We start from the raw sequence: 19,212 nt of genomic DNA on the forward strand, positions 1-19,212 counted from the left end.
TAAAATAAAGTGGTGATCCTAACTGACCTAAGACAGGGAATTTGTACTTGGATTAAATGTCAGGAATTGCGAAAAACTGAGTTTAAATGTATTTGGCTAAGGTGTATGTAAACTTCTGACTTCAACTGTATTTAGGCTGCAATCTGAGGTGCAGTTAACTCTAATGAATTTATCCTCTGCAGCAGAGGTAACTTGTGAGTCTTCCTTTCCGGTGGCGATTCTCATGAGAGCCAGTTTCATCATATCGCTTGATGGGTTTTGCGACTGCACTTGAAGAAACGTTCAACGTTCTTGAAATCTTCCGCATGTACTGACCTTCCTGTCTTACAGTAATGATGGACTGTCATTTCTCTTTGATTAATTGAGTTGTTCTTGTCATAATTCGGACTTGGTCTTTTACCAAATCTTCTGTATACCACCCCTACCTTGTCAGAACACAACTGATTGGCTCAAACGCATTAAGAAGGAAATAAATTCCACAAATTAACTTTTAACAAGGCACACCTGTTAATTGAAATGCATTCCAGGTGACTACCCCATGAACCTGGTTGAGAGAATGCCAAGAGTGTGCAAAGCTGTCATCAAGGCAAAGGGTGGCTACTTTCAAGAATTTATTTCATTTTTGGTTACCACATGATTCCATATGTGTTATTTCATAGTTTTGATGTCTTCACTATTATTCTACAATGTAGAAAATAGTAAAAATAAAGAAAAACCACTGAATGAGTAGGTGTGTCCAAACTTTTTACTGGTACTGTAGGTTTTTTCAAAACGTTATATGATATGCTAAAATGGGTCCGCATATATGCAGCAGGATGTTAAAACAATATCAGTCTACAGGTAACTGACAAAATAAAGGAAACACCAACGTAGTGTCATAATAGGGAGTTGAGCCGCTAGAACAGCTTCAATGTGCCTTGGCATAGATTCTACAAGTATCTGGAACTCTTTATTTGGCGTTTGGTTGATAGCGGTGGAAAACCCTTGTCTCAGGCACTGCTCCAGAATCTACCATAAGTGTTTAATTGGGTTGAGATCTGGTGACAGAAAGACAGACACACACCCTTTAAACCCCTATGCTCCTTTGAGACCTATTTTTCACTGAGATCTAGCCAAAATAATGGGCAACTGGGCATTTTTATACATGACTCTAAGTATGATGGTATGTTAATTGCCTAATTAACTCAGAAAACCACAACTGTGTGGAAGAACCTGCTTTCAATATACTTTCTAACCCTCATTTACTCGTGTTTCCTTTATTTTGGCACTTACCTGTATATGGAATATCAGAGAAAGCACGTCATTTATCTCTTACTTTGCATAGTGCATTGCACTTCAGATACAATACACAATCTTAACATTGCCAAACGTTTAAAGGAAAGGTTGCTGTCTTATGTTAGGTCTAAAGTGCTATCAATATTCTGTGACAGAACACTGAGCGACTAGAGAACATTACCAACCCCTACGCTCTGTATTTTCCACTGGCTGCCCCACCACCACAGACATTTTTCAATGATTATTATTTATTTATTTAACCTTTATTTAACTCGGCAAGTCAGTTAAGAACAAATTCTTATTTACAATGACAGCCTACCCCGGCGACTCTGGGCCAACTGTGCACTGCCCTATGGATCTCCCAATCATGGCCAGATGTGATGCAGCCTGGATTCGAACCAGGGACTGCAGTGACACCTCTTAGCACTGAGATGCAGTGCCTTATACTGCTGTGCCACTCGGAAAGCACTGAGCTAGGCTGAAACACCTGCATTTTGGAGCTGCCTTATTCGAAAAAGCAAAAAAGAGACCATGTTTGTATGCGGTTTATGAACTCAATTATTTATGATTTTTTTTTACATTGTTTGCAAACTGATATGTGACACACATTCAAGCCAAAATAACATGCAAAACAGCCAACATTCTCTTATCTTTTGCTAAAAATGTGGGGCTCAAAACGGGTCACCACTGGGAAGGAGTTAAATTACCATTTGATATCTGCATTTTCTAAATGGATTGGCTGTGGTAATGTATTAACTGTAAAATCCTGATGATCACCACGCAATTAGATGGAAAGTCAAATTTACCTAATGTAATGGTAGGCTACCTAGATACATAATTGAATGGTACAACCTGAATAGGTGCGCTTGATTTAGATCGCACCGGGTTAGTTGGCTCTTTGGAAAAGCCTATTCATCATTTGGTAACTCACTAGGCAAGCTCAATCAATCGTCCCTCATGCCCAGGTGTAAAAGTCCCTGGTGATTTCCCGTTTGACTGCAACAATGGTACGTTCCTAAACCTTAAATCCCTCTCAAGCATGGCAGACTTTTGCAGGTGGCAAATATGGCACTTCCTGAGGGTAGTTGGGAGGATGAGTTGCAGGGACAGTTCTCGCTTTTATCCGCCACTTTGTTCGAGGTCAAAGAAGAAAGTGAGGACACACATGGAAGCTCCAACACGGGGATACTAGACTTAAGTGACGAAGTCTTTATTCTCATCCTACGACGGCTGGATCCCACGTCTCTCTTGAGAGTTGGGAGCACCTGCCGAACCCTGTTTCGAGTTTGTTCCTGTAACTCACTGTGGACAAGACACTTCCAGGTAATGTAAATTGAATTAGACTTTAGTAAAACATTTTTTTAGGTTGACCGAAATTTGCTGATCCTCTTTTGATTGAAGTTGGTAGGTTATGCATTGCCCCAACTACAGACTTACACAAGGTAATGTAAGTTAACCAACATTTGTATATGTTACAGGATAGGTACTATATGGTGTAGTACATAGACCAACTTTAGCGATTCTGCCGTTGCCCTCGATTCGCGGAAAGAGTCAGTCTGTGTCCACTTGCAGTGGATCTGTTTGAATTTTAAACGCTCCATACATTTAAAAAAAAAAGTAATCTAACAATGAATGTATGTTGCGATGTTTATTTCAAGTCTTCTCTCATTGATAGACAGTGTCTAGCCCAATATCGGACTGAAGGCCTTTGCCGTTAACGTTACTCCTTATTGTCCAAGGTCCTTACATATTCTAACGGCGAATTGGCTCAGGAAGCCAATACAAATACGTCAATCGATCATCTATGTACAGTTTTAATAACAAATCCTTTCTACTTTTCGATCACATTAAAATAATTTCGCAATTAATTAAGTTGCAGCGGACAGTAGTGTTCAGTGACCAGAGTTTGTGGGGTCGTACTAATGATCCATCTGCGTCCTTTTGGATAAGCAGATGGCTAATTAGCACAGGTAGTCTGTTTTCTGTAAACCAAGTGCCCTAACATGGAAATATGGCCGTGTGGGAACCCTAACCCTGTAAAGGTGTCAGTTGAACCGTTTTGGGGAAATTATTTCTCTCTATGAAATAAGGTTCTTATGTTTCCCAAACCTTACTGCATGCAGTCTAATGTTCAGACCCAGCGTCAGGGGTCTTAAAGCGGCAACTTGTAACTTTTTGCACTGACTAAATCCACAAATGTTATAGAGCTGTCATTCTTATTTAAAGCAAGTATAAGAAGTGGTATATCTTTTCTATGCTTTCCATTAAGTTTAGTTTGTCTTAAACTACAATATTTTAGCTTATGGAAAAGATTTCACAGCGGTTTAGTGTGTAGAGAATCATTGGGCCATCTTGCTTGCTTGTCGCGAAAACATTAGTTTCAGCAACCAGGAAGTGGCGGTGTGAATTTTGCATAGTGCATCTTTAACAAAAATCCCCTGTACAGAAGACACCGTGGTCCAATGACTTATGTTTAATGTAATGGAACTGAGCCATGATCAAGGGCTAGTGGGTGTCCACCACGATGTGCTGCATGTCATGAGACGCCTTTCTCGATCAATGAGAAGATTTACACGTTTTTGGATTACTTCGCGCAAAATATATATATATATATATATTCTCAATGCGAACTGGACATGGCCATTTTGAGACTCTTGTTTCCATGAATTGATAATGAAGACTATCGCTAAGGTTAGTCAAATTCTGTGCTACACCAAACAGTGTTTTCTGTAAATGGATACAAAATCTTTGTTTAAATGATATCTGGTCTAACAATCTGTAGCTAGCATTGCACATTCACTAGGCTTTTTCTTCTTTCTATGCAGACCTCATTTGGCGTCCCGTTTGCCACCGCCACCTGCTCCATCTCTGCCAAGAGTGCCTTCCGTTTGATCTTCATGTGGCGAACTCTCTTTAGAAACCTGCACTGTAACCGGTCTCTTCAGGAGAAGCTCTTTGCAGAGATCCCATTCCCACCACACAAGTACTGGGTTCAGTGGCTGGTTCTGGAAGAGACTGTTCCTCTGCCCTCTGTCAGACTGCCTTGCACTGACATAGAGAGCTTATGGGGAATTGAGAAGGAAGTGTTGGAAGGTAAAGTCCAAGGTGAGTTCATTTATTTTTGGAAGATGTAAAGCTGTATTTATATTAGCAGTTTGGCTCCTAGGAATTGCCCCCCCCCCCCCCCAGACCATCAGGCTTCTGAATAGCTGCCACTAGTCAGCTACCTGCTCCCCCTGTCCCCCTTCCTGCACCACCCCAATGGTCATTTAACATGTTGCAGTTGAATATATGTATATTTTAGTTTGTTCTGCCCTTTGACATGCACTGTTGGAGCTCGGCTCTTCACTGTAGCCTGCATGTACATCTGCAACCCTGTGCATGTGACTAAACTCCCTGAATCTAAGTGAAGTTTGTCAGGTAGTGGAGGAATGTTGCTCACAATGTTAATATTGCAACAGTGTTTTGTTCTTTGGCAGAGAAAGATGAGGATGAGGGCAGAATGCTGAAGTTCGAATGGAAGGAGCTGTATGCCTTGGCTCTTGAGCACCATGGAAGCATTGCCAAGGTTTTCCAGCATGTTCTCAACCAACAGAGCAATGGTAGGTTGTATGGGCCATACCACCTTTAGCTTTCCATTAGTGCTTTGTTCAGTCAATACTCTGTTAATTGGCTGAAAGTGGGGTGTTGCTGGGATAATTAAGATTTGTCTGCTTTCTACAACCAGTTATGAATTGTAATTTCTTTACGGTGACTGCAATGTGACTCAAAGGTGGTAATGTCCTTTATTGCCAGCTATGAGCCTGCTGCCATATTGTTATTCAGATCGACTTTTTGGCAGTGCAGATGAAGGCTCCTGACTGTTGTGCTGTATCTATGGCCAACTTATTTGTGAATTCTGGCCAGAAACATGGCTGTTCCCAATGGGTAAAGAGAATGATCTGTTATTTTAGAAGTTGACACCACACCTATAAGCAATGACTTTATTTCATCTTCAAAACAGAGCTCTGATCTTACTCATCATACCCAATCTCTTGAATGTTGTACTGGGAACCACCAAATTGCCTTTTTACACTGGGAAAACCTTTTTGAGCCATATCCCCTTGCTGGATTTTGGTTTGATGGAAGACATCAAGGTAAAAAGTATCTTTTTTTTATTTATTTTTTTTCTCTGGTGAGCCGCTTCAAAGTGTTTTTATCAGCTGATATGGGGAGCAGAAACTAGACGCGTGGTTTCAGTCTGAGCTGTCTCCCTCTGGATTATACATCATGTTTTACCCTCTGGACTGAAGCCCTGCCCTTCGTATGCCATCAAACTAACAGCCTAAGCCTATAGGTAGGGCAGCTACTGGCCTTCAGGCCTCCCTTACTTGTGTCTTATGATACCAAAGTAATTACCAACTCTACTGTAAGTGGCAGACAGGCATTGATCTGTGTCCATCGATAAATGAGTCATGTTTCTGGGCTCAGCTGGCTTTAGATGTATTGGAACATAAATGCAACTTTACCCCTCGACACAGTGCATCCACTTGAGCTAAAGGTTTCTACCCCGATGTGGACTTCTACCCTACCAGACCACTATGAGCTGGAGGCCATGTTCAGTCAGTACAGCCAGTGTCGGTTCCAGTGGCTCTTCACCTACTGGTTGTTCCGCCAGCCAGCGCCCTTCGCTAGGCAGCTCAGGGCCATCTACCTGCAGTGGCAGAAGCACAGCAAGAGGAAGGTGGTGTCCTGGGGAGGCACGTTGTGTGACATCAGGTACCTGGCCTCATTGCATCACATCACCGCTGACTACTGGCGGGGCAAGCTGGCCCAGGGTGACGAGACTGTGGGTAAGTAGCGCTTTCAGATATTGCTCCTCGCCCCACTTTCATTCTGCTTTGTGTTAATGTTATGCCCCGTCATGGCACACGCTCTTATTTGGAGTGGATTAAGTCTTTAGTTCTGGATTTGTTTTAGAACGGTGACCCCCTCAAGTCATAAATCTACTTCAGTCATTATGGTTATATTCATTTTCTATGCCTCAAGAATATCATACCATCTTGATTTATAACTATTAATGGTGTAATTTTTTTTTTTTGCCTCTCCATGCAATGAGGCTCTTCAATAGAGTGGTGCCCTGTACAGACACATCTTGTACAAGGCCTCCTGTGATCGAGTGGCTCAGCATGGAGCTCTCAGGGCTGCTGGCTTTTGTCAAGCATCTATTCTCCTTCCTCCCAGGAATTCAGACGGTGGAAAACTATTTCTCCATGTGCAAATCCCTGGTGGCCTGGATTTTAGGGCGTGACTGGGGCAGATTGAAACGCAAAAAGGTATAGTAAAGGACTTTAAATCCTGCCCTTTAACGACTTGGTGTCAGGCAAAGTGGGTAGTCTACCTACTGAAATGAGCACACAAGCTGTGTTTTTGCCCACACTCAGTGTTTTTAGCACCATGCTGAAAAAATCTATACAAGTCATAGGTGAGATGCCTTCAGACTGCTTGTATACAAATTACATTTTGGCATCTATTCAGTAGTCATTAGTATTCCATCAGTATGCATATCCTTCCATTAAGCATCTCCAGAGCATTAGCTCTGTGCTGGTGATTTCACAAGGCAGATTGAACAGGAAGCTCGCAGTCTTATGTAATGGGCAGCTAAATGTATTATAGACATATCAGTGATGTCCTGCTCAATTACACTTCATGTGTGAATCCAGCTAAGCTGCTACAATGCGATCCATAGCAATAGTCCAGGACGGTGTTACCAAGAGAATTGATAACATCAGATTGGCACAAACTGCTTATGTAAGCAATTATGACAAATTATTTTCTCATCTGGTTATACTTAACGTATAGAAATGGAAAAGCACTTGTGAGGTAGACTCGGTGATATGTTGCCATGAGCAGCACGTCAGATTGAGATGAGCGTGATGCAAGATGTTGCTCTGTCACACAGTATCTGCTCATGTGCACAGATTCGCCTCATGTTACAGCATGGTTGCCACGGGAAGTTGAGCCCCACGCTTCAACGCTCTTAGTAGTTGTGAAAATTGACACAATGCCGTTTACGTCTGTCATATTGCAGAGTCTACTGTAATTTTTTGCATGACCGTAGCCTTAATGACATTATCCTTTCAAAACTGGTTTCAACTCCCCTGGTCCATAATCCCTTCATGATGTGATCACTTTTTTATTAGCCTGTTGTATTGAATTGTTGCCTGCTCAGTGTTTACTGTGAAATGTTATTTGACTGCTTTCTCTTAAAAAATAGATATTTCATCTCTGAGACTAACCTGGTAAAATAAAGGGGGTAATATGTGGACACCCCTTCAAATTATTGTATTCGGCTATTTCAGTCACACCTGTTGCTGACCGGTGTATAAAATTGAGCGCACAGCCATGCAATCTCCATAGACAAACTTTGGCAGTAGAATGGCCATACTCGAGAGCTCAGTGATTTTCAACGTGGCACCGTCATAGGAGTGGTGTAAAGCTCACCACCATAAGACTCTGGAGTGATGACTCACACTTCCCCATTGGAGTACGATAGACTAATCTGGGTTTGGCGGATGCCAGGGGAACGCTACCTGCCCCAATGCATAGTGCCAATTAACATTTGGTAGAATAATGGTATGGGCTGTTTCATGGTTTGAGCTAGGCCCCTTAGTTCCAGTGAAGGGAAAGTAACTCTACAGCATACAATGACTTTCTAGACTATTGTGCTTCTGCACAGAGCCCTGACCTCAACTGAATCAAACTCCTTTGGAATGCCGACTACGAGCCAGGCCTATTCGCCCGACCTCACTAATGCTCTTGTGGCTGAATGGAAGCAATCCTCGCAGCAATGTTCCAACGTCTAGTGGAAAGCCTTCCCAGAAGAGTGGAAGCTGTTAAAGCAGGAAGGGGGGGGGGGGGGGGGGAGACCAACTCCATATAAATGCCCATGATTTTGGAATGAGATGTTTGCGATTGTCCTCAAACTTTCAGTTTGGTCATGTGTTGTATTTCAGCTTCTGGCTAAAATAAACTTAACATGTAGTGTTGGCTGCTCTTAAGTGTTACAGTATGTGTTGACCGAGTGCAGGTGTATGAGGACACGCTGGAGGGTGTGTACCTGCTGCTGAGGAGGGAGATGCAGGAGACCCTGGTGGAGCACGAGAGGTTCTGGCAGGTGGCCAAGGTCCAGATGACACGAGTGTGCACCCTGGAGGAGACTGCTGTAAACTACGTCAACTGGAAGATGATTGCAACGCTGCCCTACTACAAGTATGTGTCTTCTAAAGTTTGGGCTGCATAATTGTGATTTCAGGTTCTTGAGGGAATATGGGATTACTGGTTGGGTTTGAAGAATTGTCAACTAGAAAAGCCTCTTGACTGCTTAGCAGTCACTGCTTGATTTTGATAACCTTCCCAGTTTTAAGACTCATTGGGTTTGGCTGATCCTGGGCTACCTGATGTGAATTTGGCCCGTGAGGTTGTGATTAGCTAGATGGTGATTCTACTCTATTAAAAGTGAGTTTCACTACTTGAGGGGTGTGCTGCTGGTATGCTCTTTGACAGGGCTTTGAAGCCGGGGGAAAAAGCGGTGAGTATTGGGGCACTGCTGGTAGCTTCAAACACAGTGCCCGCAGCGCAGCACCCAGCGCTATCCACTGTCAGTCGATGATCTGTTTGAACTTCAAGACCACTCATCCCCTCGACCTATACAGTGAAGTTCATCAGAAGCACTCAAACCCAGAGCTAGAATCTTTTACCCCAGAGATGAATGACATTTTTCCAAATGGTGTTTTTCCCCTGCCTTAGTGATGAGGAGCTGAAAAAGCCCTGACTGGCTGCAGGACAATTTAATGACTGCTTGAGAATAAAAAGCCTTTCACAATGGTATTATCAATGTAATATTTAAAATGCCCTTAGTATTCAGAGCCTGGCTGGGTGAGTCATTTAATATTCTGATAATCTGCTCCCAAATGTAAGACTTTGGAGAGAATAGGTTGTTAGCATAACTTGCGTTCTCTGAAAGTTACTTTGGCCACAGCACTTTCCTCTGACATCGCAGTAGACGTCCCTAGTGATTTGGGTGTTCTTGAATATAATGAACAGTTCATTGTTCTAAGATGAGAAATTGCCTTCATGGCACTACTTCACTGTTCTTGCACATGTTGTTTTCCAGCCCCTATGTGGTTTGATCACGTAAAGTGTCCCTGCTTCTAAAAGAATGATGCTCAAACTAAATACTCTCTCCTTGTTACTCCAAGGGGTCTCAATTCAGGGCCACCCACCTATTAATATCCCCCTTCTGTTTCACTCTTCATTTTGTTAAATTTATATCGGGAACATTAGGAATTCTATTCATTCTGTCATTCATTAATATGCATTTAATTTTAGCGTGATGCCCATTAGAAATGGCTGAAGTGTTGAACTCTGGCCATCCCTCAGGCTGTACATGGTGTCAGGCAACATGGTGTACCTAGACCACGTGCAGGGCTTCCTCCACAGGAAGAGGCTGGTCCATGACTGGTTCTTCATGAAGGAGAACACCTGGGTCAGACAGCTGCTGCCTGCTGACCTCTACCCTCTACTGGAGTTTGACACCAAGATCTCCCAAGGTATAGTAGGACCTTTGTTCCCCTGTATATATCCATCTGATCAGCCACAAGGTTGTGTTCTCCAGTATACACTGAGTGTAATCCTAATATTGAGTTGCACCCCCTTTTATCAAAAGCGTTCCACAGGAATGCTAGCCCATGTTGACTCAACGCTTCCTACAGTTTTTGTCAAGTTGTCTAGATGTCCTTTGGGTGGTGGACCATTCTTGATACACACAGGAAACTGTTAACGTTGAAAACCCAGCAACATTGCAGCTCTTGACACAAACTGGTGCGCCTGGCACCTACATAACCCGTTCAAAGGCACTTAAATATTGTTTTGTTTTTGCCCGTACGCACTGACTGGCACACATTCACAAACCTTTCTCTAGTCTTAAATCCTCCTTTATCCTATCCTCCCCTTCATCTATGCTGATTTGAAGTGAATTTAACAAGTGACATCAATAAGAGGTCATAGCTGTCAGTCTGTCATGGCAGGTGTTATGTTTTGTACACTGTATACCCCCCACCACTGAATCGGCCACAATGTTCTCTGGAGACTAGACGCTTAGATTTCCCTCTTTCTATTGAGTTCTTCAACGCTGTCCTTTCTCATTTAGGTTCTTACTATACTTAGTATAGTCATTGCATTTATATTTTAAGTTAGTTCATAAAAGGAAATCAGTCAATAGAAATAAATTCATTAGGGCCTAATCTATGGATTTCACATGACTGGGCAGGGGTGCAGCCATGGATGGGCCTGGGAGGGCATAGGCCCACCCAATCAGAATAAGTTATTTTACAACAAAAGGGCTTTATTAGACATAAATAATCAGTTCCTTGATATGCCACACCTGTCAGGTGGCATGATTATCTTGGCAAAGGAGAAATGCTCACTAACAGGGATTTCTAACAGATTTGTACACAATTTGAGAAATAAGCATTTTGTGTATTGAATGCTATGTTGTCTTAGGTCTCTCGTGTAGTATTGTGATTTGTTTTTGTCTAATATTTTTAATCCCTGTCCCCGCAGGAGGACTTTTGCCTTTGGTAGGCTGCCATTGTAAATAAGAACTTGTTCTTAACTGACATGCCTAGTTGAAACATGGGACCAACATTTTATTTTTTTCAGTGTAGTTTACCTTGTAGCGTTGAGGGATGTTTTTCAGCCTTGAAGGACTTTTCAATCTGCTTTAGAAGTTCCGGTTTACAGCCTGATTGCCTTTTAAATTGAAATGTTCCTGCTTTAGACTACATTCATGTTAAACGCTGCATGTCAGCTCAATCTGAAGTCATTTCTATCGTGGAATCTGTAATGCTTTAGACTGAATAGAGCCGTACCTGACGATATTGGTCGTAATCAGTATTTGATAGTGTTAAAACAAATCTTCTTGGTTGGCATGCATTTCTCCTGTACATCAGGGGGAAATCCCCCTCCAGGCATTCAGGGTGGGAGGTATTGACTGCAAATGGTTTGACATTTAACCTGGGCTGTGCTACAGCCATCCATCACTGGCCCTGGCCAGGACAGGTTGTCAAAACACTGTAAAAAGCCTTAATTAGGATTTAGTACCTGGGCCTGCCCTTGGCTGTCTGACCCATGGGCCAGATCATAGATTGACACACTCAAAGGGGCCATTTGTCTTGTTTACAAGTTTAAAATAATGGCTTTGCAGGTCTGTTCCTTATGCTGCACCTGTAGTTCAAATGCACACAGCAGCTAACCTTTGTTTTTACACTACTCACTCTATTGGTGCTCCTAGGAGGGTTTCCTGTAGTGGATGGCTGCACAAATGCTTTCATTAATTTTTTTTCCCTCATGCACACAAAGGTGTGGATCTGCCAATATGGTCCTACTGTATCCCGGTTTGGTTGGAAGATCTGGTGTTTGCATGGCTTTCAGTGCAGTTGACTTGTGGTTTGTGGGGCTGTTGTCTTATGTTGCTGTGGTTTATGAGGGTATAGTTTGATCTCTTCACTTTTGTGATGTGGTCTACTGACTGCAGGGCTATTGTCTGATACGGTGTCTCTTTACAGACAGCCTGCACGGAGACTCCATGCCAGCCCAGCTGAGCAGGGTGGTCTGGCTGTACCTCCACTCTGGACGGCAGCTCTACCTGGAGGCAGTGAAAGGCCTGGTGCTGCAGTGTGCTCAGGCCAGTCTGGGCCACTTCTGCAGCCTCTCCCCTGGCGCCTCTGTTCAGCCCCATGTCAGCTAGCTGGCTAACAGATTGACCACTCTGTTTTTAGAGCATCTACGAGATGTACAGTACCCCTTTTTCTTCACGGGATCCAATGTCCACAGTGCTTTTTATCACTTTTTACTGTATTGTATCACCACTCAGATTTTAGCTGGTGGACTAGAATTAATCTAGATTTTTTAAACTTTTTAATCTTTATCAATAGTTAATGAAATGTAGGCTATTGATGTACATTGTAGAAACCTTGTTTGCTGTCATGCAATTAATCTACAGCCAACATGTGGGGCAAACCATTGAAGTGTTGGCATTGATCAATCATTCTCAAATGGTGGTAAATTTATTCAAAGCCTAACAATTCTTGGCCAATTAACAAAGGCTAGAAACTTAACAGTGCTGGGTTGCTGTATAACGAATAAACAACTCTGACAAACTTTCTTCTGATTTGTCTGATTCTAAGTAGTGCGCAATAGAGGCTGACCGATTTATGATTTTAACACCCATACTGATTATTGGATTTATGATTTTAACACCCATACTGATTATTGGATTTATGATTTTAACACCCATACTGATTATTGGAGGACCCATACTGATTCTGATACTGCACCCATACTGATTATTGGAAGACCAAAAAACCCATACGATTAATCTGCTTTTCTTTTATATATTTGTAAAAATGACAATTGCAACAATACTGAATGAACACTTATTTTAACTTAATATAATACATCAATTTAGTCTCAATAAATAATGTCATGTGTTCAATTTGATTAAAATAATGCAAAAACAAAGTGTTGGAGAAAAGTAAAAGTGCAATATGTGCCATGTAAAATAAATGCTGACGTTTAAGTTCCTTGCTCAGAACATGAGAACATATGAAAGCTGATGGTTCCTTTTAACATGAGTCTTCAATATTCCCAGGTAAGAAGTTTTAGGTAGTTATTATAGGATTATTTCTCTCTACCATTTGTATTTCAAATACCTTTGACTATTGGATATTCTAATAGGTACTTTAGTATTGCCAGCCTAATCTCAGAGTTGATAGGCTTGAAGTTATAAATCAGCACAATGCTTGAGCTGCTGGCAAATGCAGGAAAGTGCTATTTGAATGAATGCTTACAAGCCTGCTGCTGCCTACCACCGCTCAATCTAATTATAATAACACACAGAAATACGAGCCTTTGGTCATTAATATTGTCAAATCCAGAAACTAATTTTGAAAACAAAACGTTTTATTCTTTCAGTGAAATACAGAATATGCACAACCTTCAATGTTATGTCATGATGTACAATTCTGGCAAATTAATTACGGTCTTTGTTAGGAAGAAATGGTCTTCACATAGTTCAACGAGCCAGGCGGCCCAAACTGCTGCATATACCTTGACTCTGCTTGCACAGAACGCAAGAGAAGTGACAATTTCCCTAGTTAATAGAAATTCATGTTAGTAGGCAATATTAACTAAATATGCAGGTTCAAAAATATATACTTGTGTATTGATTAAGAAAGGCATTGATGTTTATGGTTAGGTACACTGGTGCAACGACGGTGCTTTTTTTCCCCCATGAATGCGCTTGTTAAATCACCCGTTTGGCGACGTAGGCTGATTCAATGATAAAAGAACAGGCACCGCATCGATTATATGCAATGCAGGATAAACAAGTAATATCATCAACCATGTGTAGTGAACTAGTGATTATGTTAAGATTAGATTTTTTAAAGTAGTTTAATGCTAGTAACTTGGCTCCTTGCTGCACTCGCGTAACAGGTAGTCAGCTTGCCACAGTCTCCTTGTGGAGTGCAACATAATCGGTGTCCAAAAATGCTGATTACCCATTATGATTAATCGGTCAACCTCTAGTGTGTGATGGCGTATATTGGCCGAGAACACAAACTGTTATAGAAAAATATTTTATTTGCAGTCTGTACAAATGACAATCACACCTTAAATGGAAAAATACTTAACACTTTTAGGAACATCGTATATAAATAAACTTTTTGGCATTCATAAAATCTAGCTGCAAAACTAAAAGCGTAACATTATAAACAGAAATTCCTATGTACAGTAAAGCCAACCAGTGGCTCCTAGTCCAGTACAGACAGCCATGACAACCACACCTATTTCCCTTTAGATGAGCACTATACTCGCACAGCCCTACACATCAATGGATGCTGTGCATCGAAGTACATTCTTCAGGTTTCACAAGAGCCTGTTATGGCCTTAATTTACCTGAGTGGCTATGGCTTAGCATAATTGTGTAATCATACAGTGATGGGTAGCCTTTTATTTACACCATGCAGAATAGTTGTCTCCAGACCCTGTCAATAGGGAGAAACAGGAGCTCTTATCTGCTGCATAGATTAAAAGGCACAGAAGAACAATAACATTTTCATATCTGCTACTGAATGGGAGGCGCTAGCTGGTGCATGTGACATTGCATATTAGTTTCCATGCATATTAGTTTCCATGTAATGATTAGGACTAGATTCAATCTATATTGCTGAAGACCTGTGCAATTTTTAAAGGCAATGTTCGCGGAGACTGCAATCATGGTAAATGTTGCATGTCGGCCCAATCGGAAATTACCTTTCAATGCTGCTATTACTCGGCTCTTCAGTGGTAGGGTTTGAATCTAGGCCCGAATCAACCTTTGTTCTTTATCTTAACCTGCCAAAACATTTTACATAGACCATGTTTCCTTTCTAAGATTGGTAATACAACAATATAATAGAATACCCTACAACTACATTAGTCTAAATTGAGACATGCAAAATATACTTGGCTCTAAACTGATGACCATTTTTAACCACTTGTCACCAGGATAAATTACAATCTGTAAAAATGTATAACATCACCTTATAGCAGGTTTTCATTTTGCACAATCAAGCTTGATCATTTCAATCCGCTGTGTAGCGTTAGGGCAAAACAAACCGGGGGTCCCGAGGACAGTTTGAAACCCTGCCTTATAGCAAACAGTAATGTGTTGGTTGTCATGACCGGCTCTCTAAAATTCACGTTCCAATTAGTTTGAGATGAAGCAAGTTCCTATGACAAATAGTGGGAACAGCAGTCAAAGTAAAACAGAAGAATGTGAACCAACGATTACCCCATGGATGCATTAATCTAGAGCCCCCTCTGTGTGGTAGAGGTTGGAGGAATATTTCTCAGTAAACTCAATGTTTAACTGGTGCCTATATTGACAATGGATTTATAAAAATGAGTCAAGTCCCAGTAGGTAATGTGGGCCTATACTGTAGAAGTGCTGCTGTGGTGGTTTTGCATTAGTTCTAGTCTCAATCAAATGGTGTCTATGGCTGTATTTACACAAGCAGCCCAATTTATTTTTCTTTCAATAATTCATCTTTTGACTAATCAGCTCACCAATTAGTGGAAAAATTATCAGAATTGTGCTGTCGATGTAAATGCAGCCTATTGAAGTCATAGGAGGCAGTATTAAGCCCTGACCTTACCAGTCAATCTGAACTTGTAAAAACAATTCCTGAATTTAATTGTTAGAAAAACACCTGAATATTACCTGATGCTATTATGTTCAACACAACAGCAAATAATATGAAAGGGGTTATTGCCATGCTATTTCATTTTCATTAAAAATATCTATCCGAATAACCAGTATGGGGCGATCCACATCACTGAAATCTTCCATTGCAAACCATTCATATCCCAAATAGCGAACCACTTACACACACAAGAAATACTGAAATGGAACAGAAGCAGCTCTCTTGGTGGGCCAGTTTGTTGTGGAGCCAAGGGAAGTGCCACTAGGCAGTCTCGACTATGGGCAGCTGCTGAGAGTTCGGGGAGTTCGTCTTTGGATAACACACGTGGCGATGTGAAAGGAGAGCCATGGGTTGCCATTGGAGACAACTTAGGAAGAGGACAGCTGATTAGTGGAGAAGCTGTCACACACAGAGGCACTTGACAGAGGAGCAGTGAGTCAGTTTCCTACTGGCCGGTGAGATTGTGTGGGAGGGGCCAAACACTCATACTCCCTTCTGTGAGGGCAGGGTCTCCAGCTATAAGTACGTATCTGTGCATGAAGCAATGTACATGATCATGCAGGAATTCATTCTATTACACAGGAAGCGCAATTGACATTTGAAAAATCAAAACATCCTATTTTAAGACTTCCTTGTAAACTTGATTCACAGCTTGATCCTATATTCAGAAAGCTGGAGCTAGATACCTCCATGACGTAAAACTGGATATAAATAAAATACAGCATTTTGACACAGTACCTAGTTTCTAATTCCATTTTTAACGCTGTTCTTCCTCCAATCAGGATTTTTCCTACCCTTACTGGCTGTGAAACAGTAGCCGTGGGGAGTGGGCATGCCGTCGCTGGGCGTCAGTGCCCCTCATGGCGGGTGTGTCATTGCGTCACACAGTTTTCGCCCATGTCCTGTGCGTAGCGGTCAGAGATGGCGGTGCGCAGGTCCTCAATATCCTTCCTCAGCTGGCCAACCTCCAGCAGCTTGGCCCGCAAGCTGTCCTCCACCAGGGAGTTGTCGTTCTCCTCCCCTGACATGCTCATCGCTACGGGGGTCAGAGAGAGAAGTACACCGTCAACCTGATGGGGCTTTAGCTCAAATCTACCATGGCAAGACTTCAAATTTTGTCAATGAGCATCGTGTGAGTGTGAAATACGCTAGGTTTTGAGATGGTGTGTGTGTATCTTCTGTCAGATGTTTTTTTTTTTCATGCTGTGCGAAAGATCCTGTGTGTGGGGGGGGGGGGGGGGGGGTACTCCAGTGAGGTTGAAGGGGGAAAGTGACAGCTCTTATCTAGTTCAGAGTGAAAAGTGTACAGTCCTGCCCAAAAGTTTTGAGAATGACAAATATTAATTTTCACAAAGTCTGCTGCCTCAGTGTCTTTAGATATTTTTGTCAGATGTTACTATGTAATACTGAAGTATAATTACAAGCATTTCATAAGTGTCAAAGGCTTTTATTGACAATTACATGAAGTTGATGCAAAAAGTCAATATTTGCAGTGTTGACCCTTCTTTTTCAAGACCTCTGCAATCTGCCCTGGCATGCTGTCAATTAACTTCTGGGCCACATCCTGACTGATGGCAGCCCATTCTTGCATAATCAATGCTTGGAGTTTGTCAGCATTTGTGGGTTTTTGTTTGTCCACCCACCTCTTGAGGATTGACCACAAGTTCTTAATGGGATTAAGGTCTGGGGAGTTTCCTGGCCATGGACCCAAAATATCGATGTTTTGTTCCCTGAGCCACTTTGTTCCCTGAGCCACTCACTTTTGCCTTATGGCAAGGCGCTCCATCATGCTGGAAAAGGCATTGTTCGTCACCAAACTTTTCCTGGATGGTTGGGAGAAGTTGCTCTCGGAGGATGTGTTGGAACCATTCTTTATTCATGGCTGTGTTCTTAGGCACAATTGTGAGGGAGCCCACTCCCTTGGCTGAGAAGCAACCCCAGACATGAATGGTCTCAGGATGCTTTACTGTTGGCATGACACAGGACTGATGGTAGCGCTCACCTTGTCTTCTCCGGACAAGCTTTTTTCCGGATGCCCCAAACAATCGGAAAGGGGGATTCAGAGAAAATGACTTTACCCCAGTCCTCAGCAGTCCAATCCCTGTACCTTTTGCAGAATATCAGTCTGTCCCTGATGTTTTTCCTGGAGAGAAGTGGCTTCTTTGCTGCCCTTCTTGACAGCAGGCCATCCTCAAAGTCTTCTCCTCACTGTGCGTGCAGATGCACTCACACCTGCCTGCTGCCATTCCTGAGCAAGCTCTGTACTGGTGGTGCCCCGATCCCACAGCTGAATCAACTATAGGAGACGGTCCTGGCGCTTTCTGGACTTTCTTGGGCTCCCTGAAGCCTTCTTCACAACAATTGAACCACTCTCCTTGAAGTTCTTGATGATCTGATAAATGGTTGATTTAGGTGCAATCTTACTGGCAGCTATATCCTTGCCTGTGAAGCTCTCTTTGTGCAAAGCAATGATGACGGCATGTGTTTCCTTTCAGGTAACCATGGTTGACAGAGGAAGAACAATGATTCCAAGCACCACCCTCCTTTTTGAAGCTTCTCGTCTGTTATTCGAACTCAATCAGCATGACAGAGTGATCTCCAGCCTTGTCCTCATCAACACTCACACCTGTGTTAACAAGAGAATCACTGACATGTCAGCTGGTCCTTTTGTTGCAGGGCTGAAATGCAGTGGAAATGTTTTTGGGGGATTCAGTTCATTTGCATGACAAAGAGAGACTTTGCAATTCATCTGATCACTCTTCATAACATTCTGGAGTATATGCAAATTGCAATCATACAAACTGAGGTAGCAGACTTTGAAAATGTAATATTTGTGTCATTCTCAACTTTTGGCCACAACTGTACATGTATTCAGATGAGCTTGTTGTGAGCTGACAGCCTAATTCCCCCTCTGTTTCTTAGGGAAAAGAAGTGCATCCTGCCGACGGAGGTGGGCAGAATAGAATAAGGAAAACAATTAAGAATAGGTGGGACCAAACATCAATTTCAAAAGGAGTTCAAGTAATTTGACATCAAAGATGGTTGAGAAGTATTAACTGTAAGGTAGCTAGTGAAGTAATGTCTTCCTCAGTGGAAAAGCCCAATTACTGTTGATGCTCGAAAACTATGAAGTAGATATTCAGAAGCCTATAACTGAGTAGATGGGCTAGTCCGAGGAGCTAATGTTGGGTTTGAATATGGCAGTAGTTCATGGTGGGTGTGTGCAGATAGGAGGGGCCGGGATTCAATCCGATCTCTCTGTCGGCAATATGGGTTTTAAAGGCAATGTCTCTGCGTTTGTGGAGACCACATTCGCTGTAAAATGCTGCATTGTCGGCTCAATTGGAAATGACCTTTTAAATGGTGCATTGTCCAAAGCCGCAATCGGATTTGAACCCCAGCTTAAGAGGATTAAACCAGATGTATCTACTTACATTTGATGCCCAGTAGCAGTGCCAGGTTGGGCTCCTGGCCCTGGGCCCTCTGGGTGAGGATATTACAGAGGGCCTTGAGGTCAAGCAGACACAGGGACATCTCCTTCAGCAGGGGCCCTGCCTCTAGCCCCTGGCCCCCGCAGCCCTGACGAATCACCAGGCCATCCTCCACCTGCCTTTGGTTCTGTAGAAACACACGTAGCTTAGAGACCAAC

At 42.4% G+C, this 19,212-nt stretch overlaps 2 protein-coding genes across 6 annotated transcripts in view; one reads left to right on the plus strand and one right to left on the minus strand.

Annotated features, from left to right (window-relative positions):
• Positions 1-2,274: 2,274 nt before the first annotated feature.
• On the plus strand, positions 2,275-12,480 carry si:dkeyp-114g9.1 (F-box protein). Of its 4 annotated transcripts, none has more exons than XM_029733765.1 (8): positions 2,275-2,598; positions 4,101-4,380; positions 4,737-4,877; positions 5,796-6,107; positions 6,499-6,590; positions 8,345-8,526; positions 9,697-9,866; positions 11,883-12,480. In XM_029733765.1, the coding sequence occupies exons 1-8, from the start codon at positions 2,341-2,343 to the stop codon at positions 12,062-12,064; spliced, it is 1,617 nt and encodes a 538-aa protein (XP_029589625.1). In that variant the 5' UTR covers positions 2,275-2,340; the 3' UTR covers positions 12,065-12,480. The 4 variants fall into 4 exon arrangements, with proteins under 4 accessions (XP_029589625.1, XP_029589627.1, XP_029589626.1 ...); XM_029733767.1 differs by having other exon boundaries at positions 2,288-2,598; positions 5,850-6,107; XM_029733766.1 differs by having other exon boundaries at positions 2,289-2,598; positions 4,755-4,877.
• A 1,459-nt stretch (positions 12,481-13,939) lies between these two features.
• The window catches only part of LOC115174838 (centrosomal protein of 85 kDa-like), a 91,044-nt gene continuing 85,771 nt past the window's right edge, over positions 13,940-19,212 (minus strand). For both annotated transcript variants that reach the window (XM_029733770.1, XM_029733769.1), the window contains exons 12-13: positions 18,998-19,181; positions 13,940-16,599 (exon numbers count right to left, since the gene is read on the minus strand). In XM_029733770.1, coding sequence (XP_029589630.1) covers positions 16,436-16,599; positions 18,998-19,181 — 348 coding nt within the window. In that variant the 3' untranslated portion in view covers positions 13,940-16,435. The remainder of the gene's footprint in view (positions 16,600-18,997; positions 19,182-19,212) is intronic.

The sequence above is a fragment of the Salmo trutta genome, chromosome 35 (genome assembly GCF_901001165.1).
Source record: "Salmo trutta chromosome 35, fSalTru1.1, whole genome shotgun sequence".
In the NCBI taxonomy this organism is placed as follows: Eukaryota; Metazoa; Chordata; class Actinopteri; order Salmoniformes; family Salmonidae; genus Salmo; species Salmo trutta.

Excerpts from the sequence above, each read along its gene's own strand:
- si:dkeyp-114g9.1 (XM_029733765.1), top strand. The coding sequence starts at position 2,341 with ATGGCACTTCCTGAGGGTAGTTGGGAGGATGAGTTGCAGGGACAGTTC. Across the intron at positions 4,381-4,736 it reads GTTGGAAGGTAAAGTCCAAG|TGTTTTGTTCTTTGGCAGAG; the intron begins GTGAGTTCATTT and ends ATATTGCAACAG. Across the intron at positions 6,591-8,344 it reads GCAGATTGAAACGCAAAAAG|GTGTATGAGGACACGCTGGA; the intron begins GTATAGTAAAGG and ends GACCGAGTGCAG.